This window comes from Pelodiscus sinensis, chromosome 16 (genome assembly GCF_049634645.1).
Source record: "Pelodiscus sinensis isolate JC-2024 chromosome 16, ASM4963464v1, whole genome shotgun sequence".
NCBI classification, from domain to species: domain Eukaryota; kingdom Metazoa; phylum Chordata; order Testudines; family Trionychidae; genus Pelodiscus; species Pelodiscus sinensis.
Genome location: NC_134726.1, coordinates 5,521,093 through 5,536,118, shown reverse-complemented (window position 1 = coordinate 5,536,118; position 15,026 = coordinate 5,521,093). Strand labels below are relative to the sequence as shown.

Sequence of the window (15,026 nt, the reverse complement as noted above, 5' to 3'; positions counted from 1 at the left end):
AACCAAAATGGCCGCCTGGGCCTCAGTTCCAGGCCAGGAGGGAGGAGGCCAGCTCCCTGCTCCCCACAACAAACATGGCGGCAAGAGAGTCGGCGCCAGAAAATGTCACGTGCCCTACGGGCTGCGGCGGGGGGGAGGCACGTGCGGGAGGCGGAACGGTTGCTATGGTTACCGAGGACGCGCCGCTGAGAGGCAGCGTGTTACCGAGTCGCTCCTCCCCCTCCCAGCCGTAAGCCGTGAGTTTCCCCCACCCCTCCCCCTCCGGAACCGCTCATAGCCCCCCCACCGGGACCTGGGGTCAGTCCCCTCATGTGCACGGGGGGGAGCCCGGGACCCGCCCTCCCCCATCCCCCGCTGAGGGACCCAGCCCCCTCAAGGGTTCCCCCCACGAACCCCAGAACTCCCCCCCCCGCTATCCCATTGGCTGCCCCCTGCCCACAACCCCCCCCCCCGGTACCCTCCTCTGCCGCCTGGGAACCAACCCGCCCGGCACCCACTTCGGCCTCCGCCGCCACGGGTTGTTCCCTCTGGGAGCTGCCCCCCTGGGTTTCCCTTTCCTCTCTGCCCCAGGAAACCCCCGCGCCCTCTGGCTATTCCCTGCCCTGGGAGCTGCCCCCCACCTGTGCTGTTTCCTCCCCCTCTGGGTGGCCTCTCCTTATCTGCCCAGCTGGCTGTCCCTTGCCCCAGGAACTCTTCTCCCTGGGGTATCCCCATCCCTGGGAACTGCCCCCCCATCTCCTTCCCCTGGACCTGCCCTTCACTCCACTCTTCCACCATAGCTAGATACACTACAACTTTTGACATTTTCCCCGCCCCATACCATAGTGGATTTATGTTTTCCGTATTTTACACTTTGAACTTCACGTTGAACTGAACTGTAAAAAGTGTTTGTGTGATCAGTAAAACTAGGTGCGTTCTGTGATATTTCAGCATTCAGGTGTTGAATAATGTTAGAACATGCTGCCTCTGTGTATCATTGACATTATTTTGATTAACTGGGAGAGGGGGTAGCTTTAGTGAATTTAGATGATCTCCCCACAAAAGCTTAACAGGAGGCTGCACTGAGTAACTGCAAAACAGAGCCCAGAAGAAAGAGTATTAGTATGTTAATTTTTTTTTCATTCTTTATCCCTGCAGAGACATGTCTGTCCTTTCTGGGCAGGCTAGTAAAAAAGGATCCTTTACATTGGCTCCATCTATTGTTTTACCTACTGAGACATCTCTGTCCCCAATCAAACCGGTACAGATCACAGTGTTGGAGGGACGTGACCTGGTAAAATCTTCTGAAAATCTTCTCAGTTTGTTGGGCATTCAGTATATCTGATCTATTTTAGCAAATGGGGTGGGCACAAATCTTTATACTGTAAAACCTTCAAAAATGTGGTGTGAGAATATAACACTCATAAGCAATCTGAAATGACACCAGGATCTCAGTGTAACCCATAGTTACGCAGCATGGCTCTCAGTTCCCTTGTAATGGCAGTCCATATGTAGAGTAAAGGCTCTTGCTTTGTAGTCTAAAGATTTTGAGTGCAATCCCCTCCACAACCCATCCAGCAATACTGCATTGCATGAACATGAATTTGAAATATGGCCTGCTGTGCCTCCTCCCGCGTTACTATGGGAATGTTTTACTATTTACCACAAGGTTTTCTACACAATGTGTAATATACGTTATACTCCTGTTTTGCTAATATTTTCTTTTTCTTTTTTTAATTCCACATCCCTCTTCCATCACCAACATAATACAGAGACAAATACCTATAAGAGTTTTTAAAATCTGCTCCATTGTTCCCTGATATAGGGGCAGATTCTGATCTCAGTTACAGCAATGTAAATCTCAAATAACTCCACTGAAATGTGTGCCAGTTAACTAAAAAATCTGGCCATTAAGGAAGTCTTTGTACCACATGGCATTCTTGGTTGTGATTAATGGCATCTAGAATATAGAATCATAGATTCATAGAGCTGGAACCAACCTCAGGAGGTCATCAAGTCCAGCTCCCTGCCGAAGGCAGGACCAATCCCAACTAAATCAACCCAGCCAGGGCTTTGTCCTTAAACACCCCTAGAGATGGAGATTCCACCCCCTCCTTAGGTAACCCATTCCAGTGCTTCACCACCCTCCTAGTGAAATAGATTTTCCTAATATCCAACCTAGACCTCCCCCACTGTAACTTGAGACCATTCATTGCTCTTTGTAATTGTAACAACTCAAGAAAAAGACCTGCATGCACAATGAAAATTTCTGTTTATTATACAGCAGCAGTCAGAAAAGCAAATAAAAGATTAGAATGCATCTGGCTATCTGTTTAGGCATTTATACTGTAATATCAGAAAACCTCTCATACATTAATAGATTTATCCTTGATATATCTTTAAGCAGTAGGGAAGTATACTGTATAAAGGAATGGGATGGGAAATAATACTGAAAATATATAATGTTATTATAAACAACAAGGAGTCCTATGGCACCTTAAAGATTAACAAACATATTTGGGCATAAGCTTTTGTGGGTTGGAGTCCTCTTTGACAGATGCATGAAGTGGAAACTTCAGTCTGGCATCAGGACACAAAAGCTTATGCCTAAATACATTTGTTAATGTCATTATATAAATCAATGGTACAACCTGAACACTGTCTTCAGTTCTGGTTTACCCCTCTTAGAAAGAAAATAGTAAGTGTAGAGAGGGCTAAGCGGGGGAGGAGGGGGCCAAAGTAGCCTGTAAGAAAAAACTTGCAGATGAAGGTACATAGAAGAAATTCTGGATATTTTTTTGTTAGAATAAGAGTGGGCACGAGAAGAGAATACAGTATAGTGAGTGGTACTGAAAAGGTAATTTCTATTTAGCCTTTCTCTTCATGGATTAGCAAGGAAAATTTTTTTTAAAACTGAAAAGCAGCCAATTTAAAACTGATCAAAGGCTATATTGATAATACAATGCACAAAACAATCATGGAACTCATTACCACAAAGTATCATTAGGCAAAATTGCTTAGCAGGATTCAAATAAAGATTTGGCTTATCTGCATAAGGGCTAAAGAAAAATTTGGAGGGGCTATTGCTCTATCCACCTTTGTGATTCAGGGCATAAGCCAAACTCTATCCTGAGAGGTTAGGAAGAACTTTTCCCCCTGTGATGAGGTTGCATCGTAATTGCCCATTTCATAATTTCTTGCACTGTCTTTTGGAAACATCTGCTCCTGGACACTGTCAGAGAAGGACTGGTGAGCTAGGTGGACCACTGGTCTGATCTGGTATAGAATTTCCTATGTTCCTGTGTTTAAGAACACTAGCAGAAAAATACTAAAAAACTGTGCCTTTCTTTAAAACTACTTGTGTAAAGTTAATGAGTAAGAATTCAAATCTTTTTCCAAAAAGCTTGCTACGATTCTCACTAGGTTTTAAATTCTTCAGCCATACAGTATATTGGAATTTCACATTAATGCAGCCATGCCACTTGTGAGCTTCCTCCTCAGTTGTTTATAAAAATCAGAACCTTTCTTGAAATTATAATTATTATGTTGCCCCTTTGGATGAAAGTCAATGTATTTACTTTTGTCTCTGTCCTCCATGTTGATGAAGGCTATTAGTTCTAAATGCCCCTAACTCAGCTGGGTGTTCATAATCTCTGGGTGCTGCAAAGGGATACAATGGAGAAAAGTTTTCAAAGAAGGTGAAATCTTAGTGTGACCAGAATTGTTCATCATAAGCCCATTCTTATATGTGCAGTAACTGAAAAAAAATCCTTCTGTATATTATTTTCAAAAACAAGCATTCCTTAACTCAGCCAACTTCTGTGGACAGTCTGCTTGTGAGCAGTTTGAAATCTGCTTTTTGCTATAGAATAAAATAATTAATCTATTGTTGGTCTATGTTTGACAGAAAGGTGCCAAAGGAGACGCTCCTGTGACCTATGTGCGTGCAGAGTATAATGGTGTTATTCTGGGTGACTCCTTGAAAATTGATGGTTCTTCAGATGGCACAGTGAAATATAACTTCAGCACTAGCTTTGAATACAACTCTGATGGGCCAAACTCTCTAGATGACATTGCACACAAACCCTTATTCTGTAAGTAACTGTCACTCTAACTGTACATTCAGATTTGCCCAGAATAAATTACTAGAGTATTGACAAGAACTCTGGCCACGGGGAACTCTGCTACTCCATCCCTATCTGCTCCTAGCAGGAGTCACTCATTAGAACAGTGGTACTCACAGTGCAGAGAAAGATGTAAGCTAAGTTCACTTCTCAGTGGAAAATGAATGCTGAAGTATGGATGAGTAGCAGTGTTATGTCTAATTAAATTCAAGTTTTTTGAATTGGGCAATGGAATTGTCACATATTAAGCAGATGTATTTATCTCCACTCCTGGGCACAAAGAGATAATCATGTTCTCACTCCTCTCGGGGGCTACATCTAGACTGCAGGCTTCTTTCGGAAGAAGCTTTTCTGGAAGAGATTTTCTGAAAAAACTTCTTCTGAAAAAGAGTGTCCACACTGCCAAAGCGCATTGAAAAAGCGATTTGCTTTTTCAAAAGATAGCGTCCACACTGAATGGAAGCTATATTGCATTTAAGCTGTGATTACTATGAATGGAGTGGCCATCAGGGTACCTAAATGAATCTAATTTTTCCTCTTTCCTCTTCTTTCAAAAGAACTCCCCTTCCCCATCCACACATGCCTTTTTCCAAAAGAGCTCTTTCAGAAAAAGACTTGTAGCAAGAGGTTTAAATGTCGGAAAAAACCCTCCGTTCTTTCTTTTTTTTTTTTTTTTGAAAGAATGCAATTGCAGTGTGGACGTAAGTGAAGTTTTTCGGAAAAACAGCTATTTTTCCGAAAAAAAATCTGTAGTGTAGACATAGCCGAAAGGATCTGCACTTGCCTTTGTACTTGTGTCTTCTGTTGCTTTTGCCATGTGTAGTTTCATGCCCTTAGCAGGGGGTATTAATGTCCACAAAAGAAATACACGTGATTGTTCAAAAAATTCTAATTGGTTTTTAACTGGGGTCCTAGTGTTAGCAGTTAGAGAAGGTGGGGGCAAAGTAGCGCTCCCTCCTGGAGCATTGCAAATCAGCTGTTTGTGTTGCTCCAGGAAGGAGGAGGAAGAGTGGAGGTTCCCCGTACTGTCACAAAGCAGCTGTTCATGGCGCTCAGGGAGGAGTGGGGACTCCCTCCCTGTAGGAATGCCACGAAGCAGCTCTTTGTAGTGCTCCTGGAGTGAACCCTGAAGAGCCACAGGCTACATCTCAAAGAGCCAGAGGCAGCTTGTGAGCCGTGGTCTGAGTATCACCGCATTAGAGAATGGAGTAGAAGCATTTTCTGTGAGAAACTCTCAGCTGCTCTGTTCTCGTCCTCTTCCAGCAGGATTTGCTTGAAAATGAAATCTGAGCATTAGCTGTGGCAAACATTCAGCTACTCTATCCCCTTCAGACTCTGGGGAATCAAGCAGAAGTGCTGGCTAAGAGCTAATACACTCTTCAAGCACCCTGAATGAATACACTGTTTTCAGCTGCTGTTTTATAGATGATTCAGAAACATCATCAGATTCTGTGTATGTTCTCCCATCAGTGACTGTGATTGAAGTTTTACCAAAGGAGAAGAAGCAGAAGGACGAGAAGACTATGGCTCTTGGTCAGGCTGTTGTAGACCTTCTGCCTCTGCTGGAAGGTGCAATGTTGAATTCATATTGCATTCACGTTGATCTCTTGCTCTCACCCAACTTCTTTGCTGTAGCTTCACTTCTATACCTAAGATAGTCTTTAGAAAGTTGGATTATGTGGGTGGCATATAGCACACGTTTTCTATTCAGGGAGCTATTTCACTAGTGGGGAGCTTCAGACTTTATGCTGATTCTGTCTTTATTTGTTCCCAGGACAGTGTTCATTTAGGGCAATAGTTCCACTGCATCCAGTTCCTGGCTCTTCACTAGAGAGCCTTCGCCCAGATGCCAAGGTATTTGGAAAGTCCCAGAGCTATTTGATTCGAATATGCAATTATAGGCTACAGTATATGTTACAATAATACATATAAAATGTGAGGCCTGGTTCCTCTCTCGTTGATTACAATAGGCTCTATAAATGCTAAAAAGTACTGTACAAAAAACTACATTGAAAGAGCATTAATGCTGCAAAATGAAGAACTGAAAAATCAGAAAATGGCATAATTAAGGATGCCCATGTAACCTTAACTCCATCGCTTGGTGCAAACAAAATAAAAAAGACCGTGTAATATTTTATCACATACTATTGTTACTGTAAGATCCCTGCCTTATTCAGCACACTGGTTGAATGGTGTTCAGTGAATGAAGCAATGATACATAGTGAATGTGGAAATGTGTCTAATTTTAATCCAGATTCTGTTTGCTATTACCAGTATAAATTAATTGAAATCAGTGGACTTTAAATATATACTGGTATATCTGAAAGCATATATCTGTAGACAGGTCAAATCGGTATGTGATGAATGAAGCAAGTGTCCATTCACACTGAACAGTGGAGATAAATATTCAAAAGCTACTTCATTCACTGCATGTTATCCATCTTATATGTGATCTTGTGATTAAATACTGTGTAATGATGTATGTGGATAAAGGCTTAGTTGAGGTTCTATGTGCAACCTTAGCTTTGGCATCTCTTGAATATTGAGTGATTCATTTTGCACCCTTCCTGTTTTTTCAACACGGGTTTTGAAAGTAACTTTTCATTTGTTTATTAAACAGTGACCATGTGAGACTGGATTCCTGCCCTGAGAAGCTGTATTCTAAATAGGGAAACATTACAGTTTGAATGCAAATCATTAAATTACCATCAAATTTATTTAACACACAGGAATACCCATTTCTGCATTTGAATCAATGAATAAAATAATATTGTAGATTCCCAACTTAGGCAGACCTCTATTTGAAGCCTCTGTAAAGACAGATTCATGGTAACTGTTTTGTAACTTTGCTGTTTCCAGTGGAAAGTCACGTCAGTTTGCTTTTGTCTTACAGTGTGGTCTCGAAGTGGCGGTGTCCATCCAAGAGTCCCTGCTTTCTACATCGCAACTTTCAGATGGAAACCTCCTCAGGGTTACATTAGAGGCTGCTTATTCTGTCCCTGAAGTGTTTGTTCCCACAGGACCCCAGCAAAACTACATGGTTGGCTTGCAAGTACCAACTATTGGAGAGGTGGGGAACTGTCAATGAACTTTTTGTATATGTCCTACGTAGATCTTTGCTTCTGTGGTTGAGGTTTCTAAGATGATAATCTGCATGAGCAATGGATGCCTGTGCCTATTATGTGGGTACGTCCAACTGTTTCTGTGGCCACAGAACTATACTGATATTTGTCAATGATTTTTCAGTTGTTTGTGTATGTGTAAGTATAGTTCTGCAACTTGGATCAAGCCTGTTGCTCCCTGATCTATGTATCTACATGGCAACTCCCATGTGCATGTGTGATGAAATGAGTGGGATTTTTTTGTCTCAGATTATGCAATTTGATGCTTGTATTTTGTAGTTTCTATACCTATGTGGACTGGAGCATGTTTTCCAAGTTGCGTTGCTAGAATTCTGCTTTTTACTTGTTGGTCACCCCTTGCTATAGCAAAAGGATGAAAATCCTTTCTCTGTGCCTCTCTAGAAAGAGTACCCCTTGATGTTCAAGAATGGGACCCTGAAGCTTGGTGGTGAAAAAGAGCCAATCCCCCGTCCAAAAAAATGGCCCATTAGCAACACTGTGGCACCAGGAGCTCAAAACATTCCAGACTCTTTTATTGTTGGAGGCCCCTATGAAGAGGAGGATGGAGAGCTCAACAAAACAGAGGTGAGAAAGAAATGACCTTGAAGCTGCCAGGAGAGAGCTGAAGTGTGTAGCAAAATGAATGACTGAAGGTACAGGATGGAAGGCAGGGTCAGGAGGAGGAGTCCTGTGATTTGTCTGAGCACCATCACAAGCCTGGCTGCTAGTCACACAAGTAAATCTAACTTTAACTGGCCCCAGAACTAACCATTACGACCTCATTTTGCTCAGATGCTGATTGGTTCTGTGTGGAGTTGAGTGTTGCAATAAGTTCTCCCCTCAAAGGGGATAAGCATTTTACCGCTAAACTGGGCACCACCCATCAGATGGAACATAGTGCACGGGCTCAGGGTGTGCTCTGAACAGCTCACTCTTTCTCCTAGGACAGGGAAAATAGGATTCAGGCAGAGACCATAAAGAAGAGAATTGTTTGGGACTTGGAGAGGCGCTGTTACCTGGACCCTGCAGCAGTACTCAGGTAAGAAAACAAAGGAAAATTCCCTGAACAGAGAGTAATGGAGATGAGGAGGAACATATGAATTTCCAGAGTATGCCAGCCCCATGATTCATTTACTTCAGTATCCTGTGTCTAGCAGTGACCAGCATCAGGTGCTTTTGAGGAAGGTGCAATAGAACCCGCCACAGATGTGGGGTCATCTGCCTAATCCCTCATTGAGCTTGTTTTAGATCCTAGGCATGCACTCTTGTATCCCTAATCCCTTCCAGTACTTTTTTTTTAAGCTATTATTATTTTTAGCTATTTTGTCTTTTGTTAACTACTAGAAGACTTATTTGGCACTGTGAGCTCTGTAATGACCTGGACATCGAAAAAGAATCCTACAAAAAGTGGAAACTGGGACAATTGCTAAAGACGAGTGTCAAAGAATAGCAGAAGCACATAAGGACAAAATCAGAAATTGAGTTACGCCTCGTAAGGGTCATAAAATGCAAGAAGAGGTTCTATAATGCATTGGGGCAAGAGAAAAGTAAAGGAAATTGTAGGTCCGCTACTTGGTGGGAAAGAGAGCTAATAATAGATAGCATCAAGAAAGCTGACATGTTTAATATTTTTTTGTTTCAGTCTTCCCCAAAAACATTAATTATGATCAGATTCTTAACACAGTAAATATTAACAACAAAGAGAAGGAACATAAAATGGAAGAGGGCAAAAACAAGCTAAATAATATTTAGGTAAATTAGATGTATTCCGATAATCAGGGCTTGACAAAATGCACCCCAAGAATATTTAAGAAACTAGGTGGAGCAGCATCAGAACCATTAATTATCCACAAGAACTCCTGGAGGATGGGTGAGGTCCCAGAGGACTAGAGAAGGACCTACCTTCAAAAAGGGGAACAGAAAGGACTAGGGAATTATAAACCAGTCAGCCTAACTTTAATACTTAGAACGACACTGGAACAAATTATTAAAGAACCAGTTGTAAGCACCTGCAGTATAAAAAGGGTATAAATAACAGCCAACATGGATTTGTCATGAGAAATCATTCCAACCCAACCCAGTTTCCTTCTTTGACAAGGGTTACTGATCTATTGGGTAGAGGAGAATCAACAAATATGATTTATCATGATTTCAATAAAGTTTTTTATGCAGTCCCATGTGATGTTCTCATAAGCAAACTAGGGAAATATGGTCTAGATGAAATTATCATAAAGTGGTTGAAAAAACTACTCAAAGAGAAGTTATCAATGTTCACTGTTAAATGTGAAGACATATCTACTGGGGTCCAATGAAGACCTGTCTTGGGTTGTGTACTATTCAATGTTTTCATAACTTAGATAGTGGAGTGTAGAGTATGCTGATAAACATTTGCAGATGATATCGGGCTGGCAGTGGTAATAAGCACTTTGGAAGATAGAATTAGAATTAAAAATAGTCTTGAGAAAGTGGAGAATTGGTCAGAAGCAACACGATAATATTTAATAAACACAATCGCAAGATGCTTCCCTTACACACAACTACAAAATGGGGAATAGCTGGGTAGGCAGTAGTGCTGCTGAAAAGGATCTGGGAGTTATACGGGGTCATACTGATTGTGAGCAAACTATTATAGGTGCAGTTGTAAAAAGAGTTAACATCATTCTGAAATGTATTAACTAGAGTATAATAAGCATGACCTGGGAAGAAACTTTTCCATTATACTTGGTGCTGGTGAAGCCTCAGCTGGAGTACTGTGGTCAGTTTTGGGTGCCATGCTTTAAGAAGGATGTAGACAAGCTGGCGAGAGTCCAGAGAAGAGCCAAAAAATGGTTAAAGGCTTAGAAAACCTGACTTGTGCGGAACAGTTTAAAAAAACCTGGACATGTTTGATCTTGAGGAAAGAAGACAGAGAGAGAGAGCCTGATAAGTCTTCAAGTAAGTTAAAGACTGGTGTAAAGTGAGCAATTGTTCTTCATGTCCACAAAAAGTAATGGGCTTAATCTGCAGCAAGGGAGCTTTAGGTTAGATATTAGCAAAAACTTTCAACCATAAGGATAGTTAAAATTTGTGGAATCTCCATCATGGGAGGTTATTAAGAAGTTAGACAAACACCTTTCAGGGATGGCATAGGTATTCTCAGTCCTGCCTCAGCACAGGGTGATAGACTAGGCAACCTCTTAAGGTCCCTTCCAGCCCTATATGTCCAAAATTCTATCCTATGGTTATAGCCTTTATGATTTCACAATTGAATGCTGTGTTGTCACGACCAAAGCACTGTGACTTACGATGGAGAATGAGCCGTAGGAGCTGATGAACTCTTAAGGAAGAACATTCCAGTTTTCATGCAATTGTTCCTATTAATAAAAACTGAAAGTTAGACTAGAACATTTCACAGGAGATGTTGGTAGATGTATTTATTTATTTATTTAGACAATCATTCTTCCAGGTTATTTCTACTACAAATGAGTAGCCTCACTTTCCCTAAGTGGCACAGGGGAATCTCTGGACTGTTTTTCTGTATTTCTCAATTGTCTCTTTTGGTGTTGCAGTTTACAGAAGCGCATTGCGGAATGTCGGTACTGGCCCGTGGAGATCACCAGGGTCCCTGTGGTTACCTCCACCAAAGGGAAATCTAGCAAATTAGACAAGGTAAATATGCCTAGAGATTTGTATGGATGCATATGATTGTCTTTTGGTGCTATTTTCCTTTAGTGAGTGTGCTTAGCTAAGAGCATTTTCTAAATGGGAGAGGTGAGTTAGGGAGTGCTCGAGGCTTTGGTAAGGGAGTGATCAGCCTCACTCCGCTCTCAAACAAAGAGAAACATTTCAAGTTACAAGGCACAAATATTTTGTTAGTTTTCTTCAGTACCATGGCAATTGAAGAGGGATTGGTTGGGAAAGAAACTGCTGGGGAAAGCGATTAGCTAATCTTTCCATTGGCCAATGGGTTCCTTGAGCGGATGTTCAGGGAATCTAAACTGGCCATCAGATTTTGCAGTGATGACTAACTGTGTTCTCCTTGCCCCAATTGGAAACTAAGCTCCTCAGAACTCTAGCAGGACATTCTGTTTCCTAATCAGATGGTGAGTGCTTTTAGAAACCAAGTGCCAGGATACAGCCCAGCAGGAACGGAGCACTTGGCTTCACTAAGAAGATTTGTCCCAGACCTATGGAGATTGGAATAAGGAGGGTATGGAAGAATTACAGAATATTCTTCGAAGCTGGCACAGCTTTATGCCCATTGGAGAAACTTCAGTGACAGGATAACATTGACTATTTAAGCACATAATGTATTTAGGTGGCCTTTGCTTTAATAGGAATTGATGCTGTATGCAGAAGCCTGCAGAAATGGCCTTAAATCCATGCAAACAGCAGTCCTCAGAACAGCCTTTTAGCTAAGTCATGCCTGGTCTTGTTCTGCATTTTCAGGGAGATGATGATGGACAGATTTTTTTCCATGGTGTGGCATATGTCAACATGGTGCCATTGCTGTATCCTGGTGTGAAGCGCATCCGAGGGGCTTTCCGTGTGTTTCCATACCAAGACAGTGAGGTGTTTGCAAAGGTGAGAATGGGCTTCCTCTGTGCACTGCAATACAATCTCCCCGTCCAGCTGTGTTCGTGCACCACATGCTTGGCAGCAGTCAGGGCTATCAGAAAATTGCCTTTAAAATAAAGCTGGCCCTGAGCCATCAGGGAGAAATAATGTGACATGGTTTTTGGAGCAGTTTCCTAAAAGAGATTTATTTCCTAAGCCACAGTATGAGGCAGACATCCTGAGCAGTGGGGCTTGGGGACTGAAGGGTCCCTTAGTACATGACTTGTCTGCAGTCCTTTCTCTAGCATCAGCTAATCAGTTTTATAAAAATCCTCTTCCTCCTTATGCCAGGTGTTTTCCCCACCAAGTCCTAATATTGCTGAGTGAGGAATATCCTCCCTAGGAAAATATAGTGGCTACTTCAGTGTAATAACTACCAGGGATGCTCAGAAGAGTTTAATTTATTAGAAGGACCACACTGGGGCTGTAATTCATACAGTTTTATCTATTTTAGTTTCTCTGCATTCCTCCCACTCCCGACCCTGTTACGTCAGTAAATATTAACATTCATGTTTCCCACAGTAATAATAGAATGTTGAACTTGTTTCAATGTTTGTCCCAAAGCAGGAGCGATGTGCACAAGGGTAAGTAATTTGGTTTGACTGGTCCTTTCATTTACCTTAACTCAGGGGTCTCAAATTCCTGGCTCACAGGCCATCCCTGGCTGGAGTGATTGCACAATCTGGCCCGGGATTCTTGGTGGCCCGGGAGAGGAGGCTGTCCATTACTAGTCCCCAAGCTCCACCCCTTCCCGCTATTTCCCTGCCCATTCTCCCGCCCATGGTACCCCATTCCTGAGGACACGGCTTCAAGGATCACGGGGGTAGCCTGGCACCACATGGCTGCAGCAGTTGTACCTCCCCACGGCGTCAGGAGCCTCAGGGAAGCAAAGCAAGTGCACTCGCCCAGTGCACTCCACTTCCCCTGCCACAGGGAGTGCAGGGGGTGCATCTCCCTGCTGTTGCATGACACTAAGCCCTCCCCCCATCATCCCTGAAGCCACATCCTCGGGGACAGAGAGCCAAGGGGAGAAGGCTGGGTGATGGGGGAAAGGGTTGGGCTTGGGAGCCAGTAATGGAAAGGCCTCCCCCTGGCCTGCCCAAGTCCCAGGCCAGATTGCACAATTGCTTTTATAGGCAATGGCCCGTGGGCCAGGAGTTTGAGACCCGCTGAATTAAGGCAAGAAGGATGGGGATGTCCAGTCTCCCTCAAGCTGCATTTCTTTTATTGCCTCTCTTTCATAACTTCCTTTCATTTCCTTCTTTTTCAGACTAAGTGTCAATTCAGCACTTTACGTGATCTTGGGCATCAAACCAACATGAACAAATTAGGGCCAGTGATTGCAGCAGCCAGCTCCCCTCATTCAAAAGCTATTCCCAGTAGGAACCAGAAAGAGGATAAAATGGCCAAAGAGAAGGATGCTCCAAGAAAGGTATGGGCTAGAGCAGCGTTTCCCAAACTGTGGCCCGTGGCCCAGTACCAGTCCTTGGGAAAAAAAATACCGGGCCTCAGAAAAATTTTTGTGAGAGCTCGCCTCGCTGCCCACAACCCCCAAGATAAATGCCACGCTGAACTCCCAGTGTCAACAGAGGTAGCACGGGCTTCCTGCAGGTCGGGGGGCAGTTCTGCAGCTGCGCACCAGGTCCTGGAAGTACGCGGGCTGCTCTCCCTTCTTCCCCAACAGCCAGCGCAGTACGTAAAACGCTGGTTCATCGTGCGCTGGGGACTTTGTTCCCCTGCTGCCTTCCTGCGTGCGGGGGAGTGGGTGGGGATCCGGGACTGTGCCGGATCCAGCTGCTCGGGCTGCGCGTGCTGCTGTGGGGAGTGGAGGTGCAAGGCGCACACTGTCCGAACAGTTGGGGCAAGCGTGGTCCAGGACTCTCCCTGTCCCGTCCCCCCACGTGGGAAGGCAGCAGGGGAATAAAGTCCTCAGAGCGCCAGCTCCAGCTGCTTGGGCAGCACGCACTGCCGTGGGGAGCAGAGAAGTGAGGCGCGCGCTGCCCGAGCGGTTGGGGCTGGCTCAGTCCGGGACTCCCCCTCCCTCTGCACAGGAAGGCATCAGGCATGCAACGGACCAGTGTGTTAGGTACCGCTCTGCTGTTTGGGGGACAGGGGAGCAATCCATGCATTTCTTGGGCCTTGGCAGCTACAGGATCCCGAGGTATCGGTCCTTGTCCCCTTCCTCTCCCCAGACCCCCACAAGTACCCTGCCCCAGCACCCACAAGCACCCTGTCCCTTGCCCCAGCACTCATTGGCACCCTTCCCCAGAACTCTGTTCCAGCACGCACAAGGACAGTTGTGGCCACATTTGTGAGGTTTGAGGGATTTGGTGTGGGGTTTTTTTTTTGTATGGCCGCGACTGACTTTTCTGTGGGCTAAAGTTGGCACTGGGGGCTTTGGGAGGCCAGAAACAATTTATTTGCATATTCATCATTTGCTTAAGCTCGTGAATGGATTTACTGGTCCCCAATATCAAAAAGTTTGGGAACCCCTGGGCTAGAGAGAAATTCACACATGGTGCTAAAGCTTTTGGGCCATGCTTGTGTGACCCGTGATGCCTGAGGCAGCCCTCCCTGAAAATGCCACAGTCAGGGCAGGCTGCTAAGGGGAGAGTAAATACTCCCCAAACTGGCAGCTAGCACTGAAGTTAAACTTCTCAATCAGTCACAAACTGTGCTTCTGATCTCCCCCACTGGGTATCAAGAGACAAAAGGAGAACTCACACAGCCCAGTTCTCTGGCTCCTATCAGCATCTAGGTCACTTTCTCAAATGTGGCAACCAGGGGCTGTTCCTGGGGCCACAGTCTTCTGGATGGCTATTTGGCGGCGGGGGGGTGTTAGAAAAGTAGCACCCCTGCCCTAATCCCTGGATGGGCTGTTGAACAGCTTCGGCAGTGCTGATGCCAGTCTGTCTGGGGTTATCACCCCGAAACACAGCACAAATTTGGAAATACAAATATGCCATACACAGCTATAACTCACCATGCAGAGGTGATGCAAACATATAAACAAGATTATTATACTTGGCAAATTATAACAAAAGAATGGCTGTACTGGGTCAGACCAAAGGTCCATCTAGCCCAGTGTCCTGTCTTCCTACAGTGGCCAATGCCAGATGCCCCAGAGGGTGTGAAGAGATCCCTCTCCTGTCACCCATTTTCCAACCTTTACAAACAAAGGCTAGGGACGCCATTCCTATCTATC

At 44.2% G+C, this 15,026-nt stretch overlaps 1 protein-coding gene across 5 annotated transcripts in view; it reads left to right on the top strand.

Moving 5' to 3' along the window:
* Positions 1-114: 114 nt before the first annotated feature.
* Positions 115-15,026, top strand: part of WDR90 (WD repeat domain 90) — a 106,218-nt gene continuing 91,306 nt past the window's right edge. For 2 of the 5 annotated variants that reach the window (XM_025185396.2, XM_006124560.3), the window contains exons 1-11: positions 115-236; positions 1,138-1,273; positions 3,887-4,073; positions 5,574-5,672; positions 5,878-5,957; positions 6,997-7,173; positions 7,628-7,810; positions 8,170-8,264; positions 10,774-10,873; positions 11,654-11,788; positions 13,092-13,253. In XM_025185396.2, the coding sequence (XP_025041181.2) occupies positions 1,142-1,273; positions 3,887-4,073; positions 5,574-5,672; positions 5,878-5,957; positions 6,997-7,173; positions 7,628-7,810; positions 8,170-8,264; positions 10,774-10,873; positions 11,654-11,788; positions 13,092-13,253 (1,350 nt within the window). In that variant the 5' untranslated portion in view covers positions 115-236; positions 1,138-1,141. Of the gene's footprint in view, positions 237-469; positions 910-1,137; positions 1,274-3,886; positions 4,074-5,573; positions 5,673-5,877; positions 5,958-6,996; positions 7,174-7,627; positions 7,811-8,169; positions 8,265-10,773; positions 10,874-11,653; positions 11,789-13,091; positions 13,254-15,026 lie in introns of those variants that run through there. The other 3 variants (XM_025185395.2, XM_075899215.1, XM_025185398.2) reach the window with 3 other exon arrangements.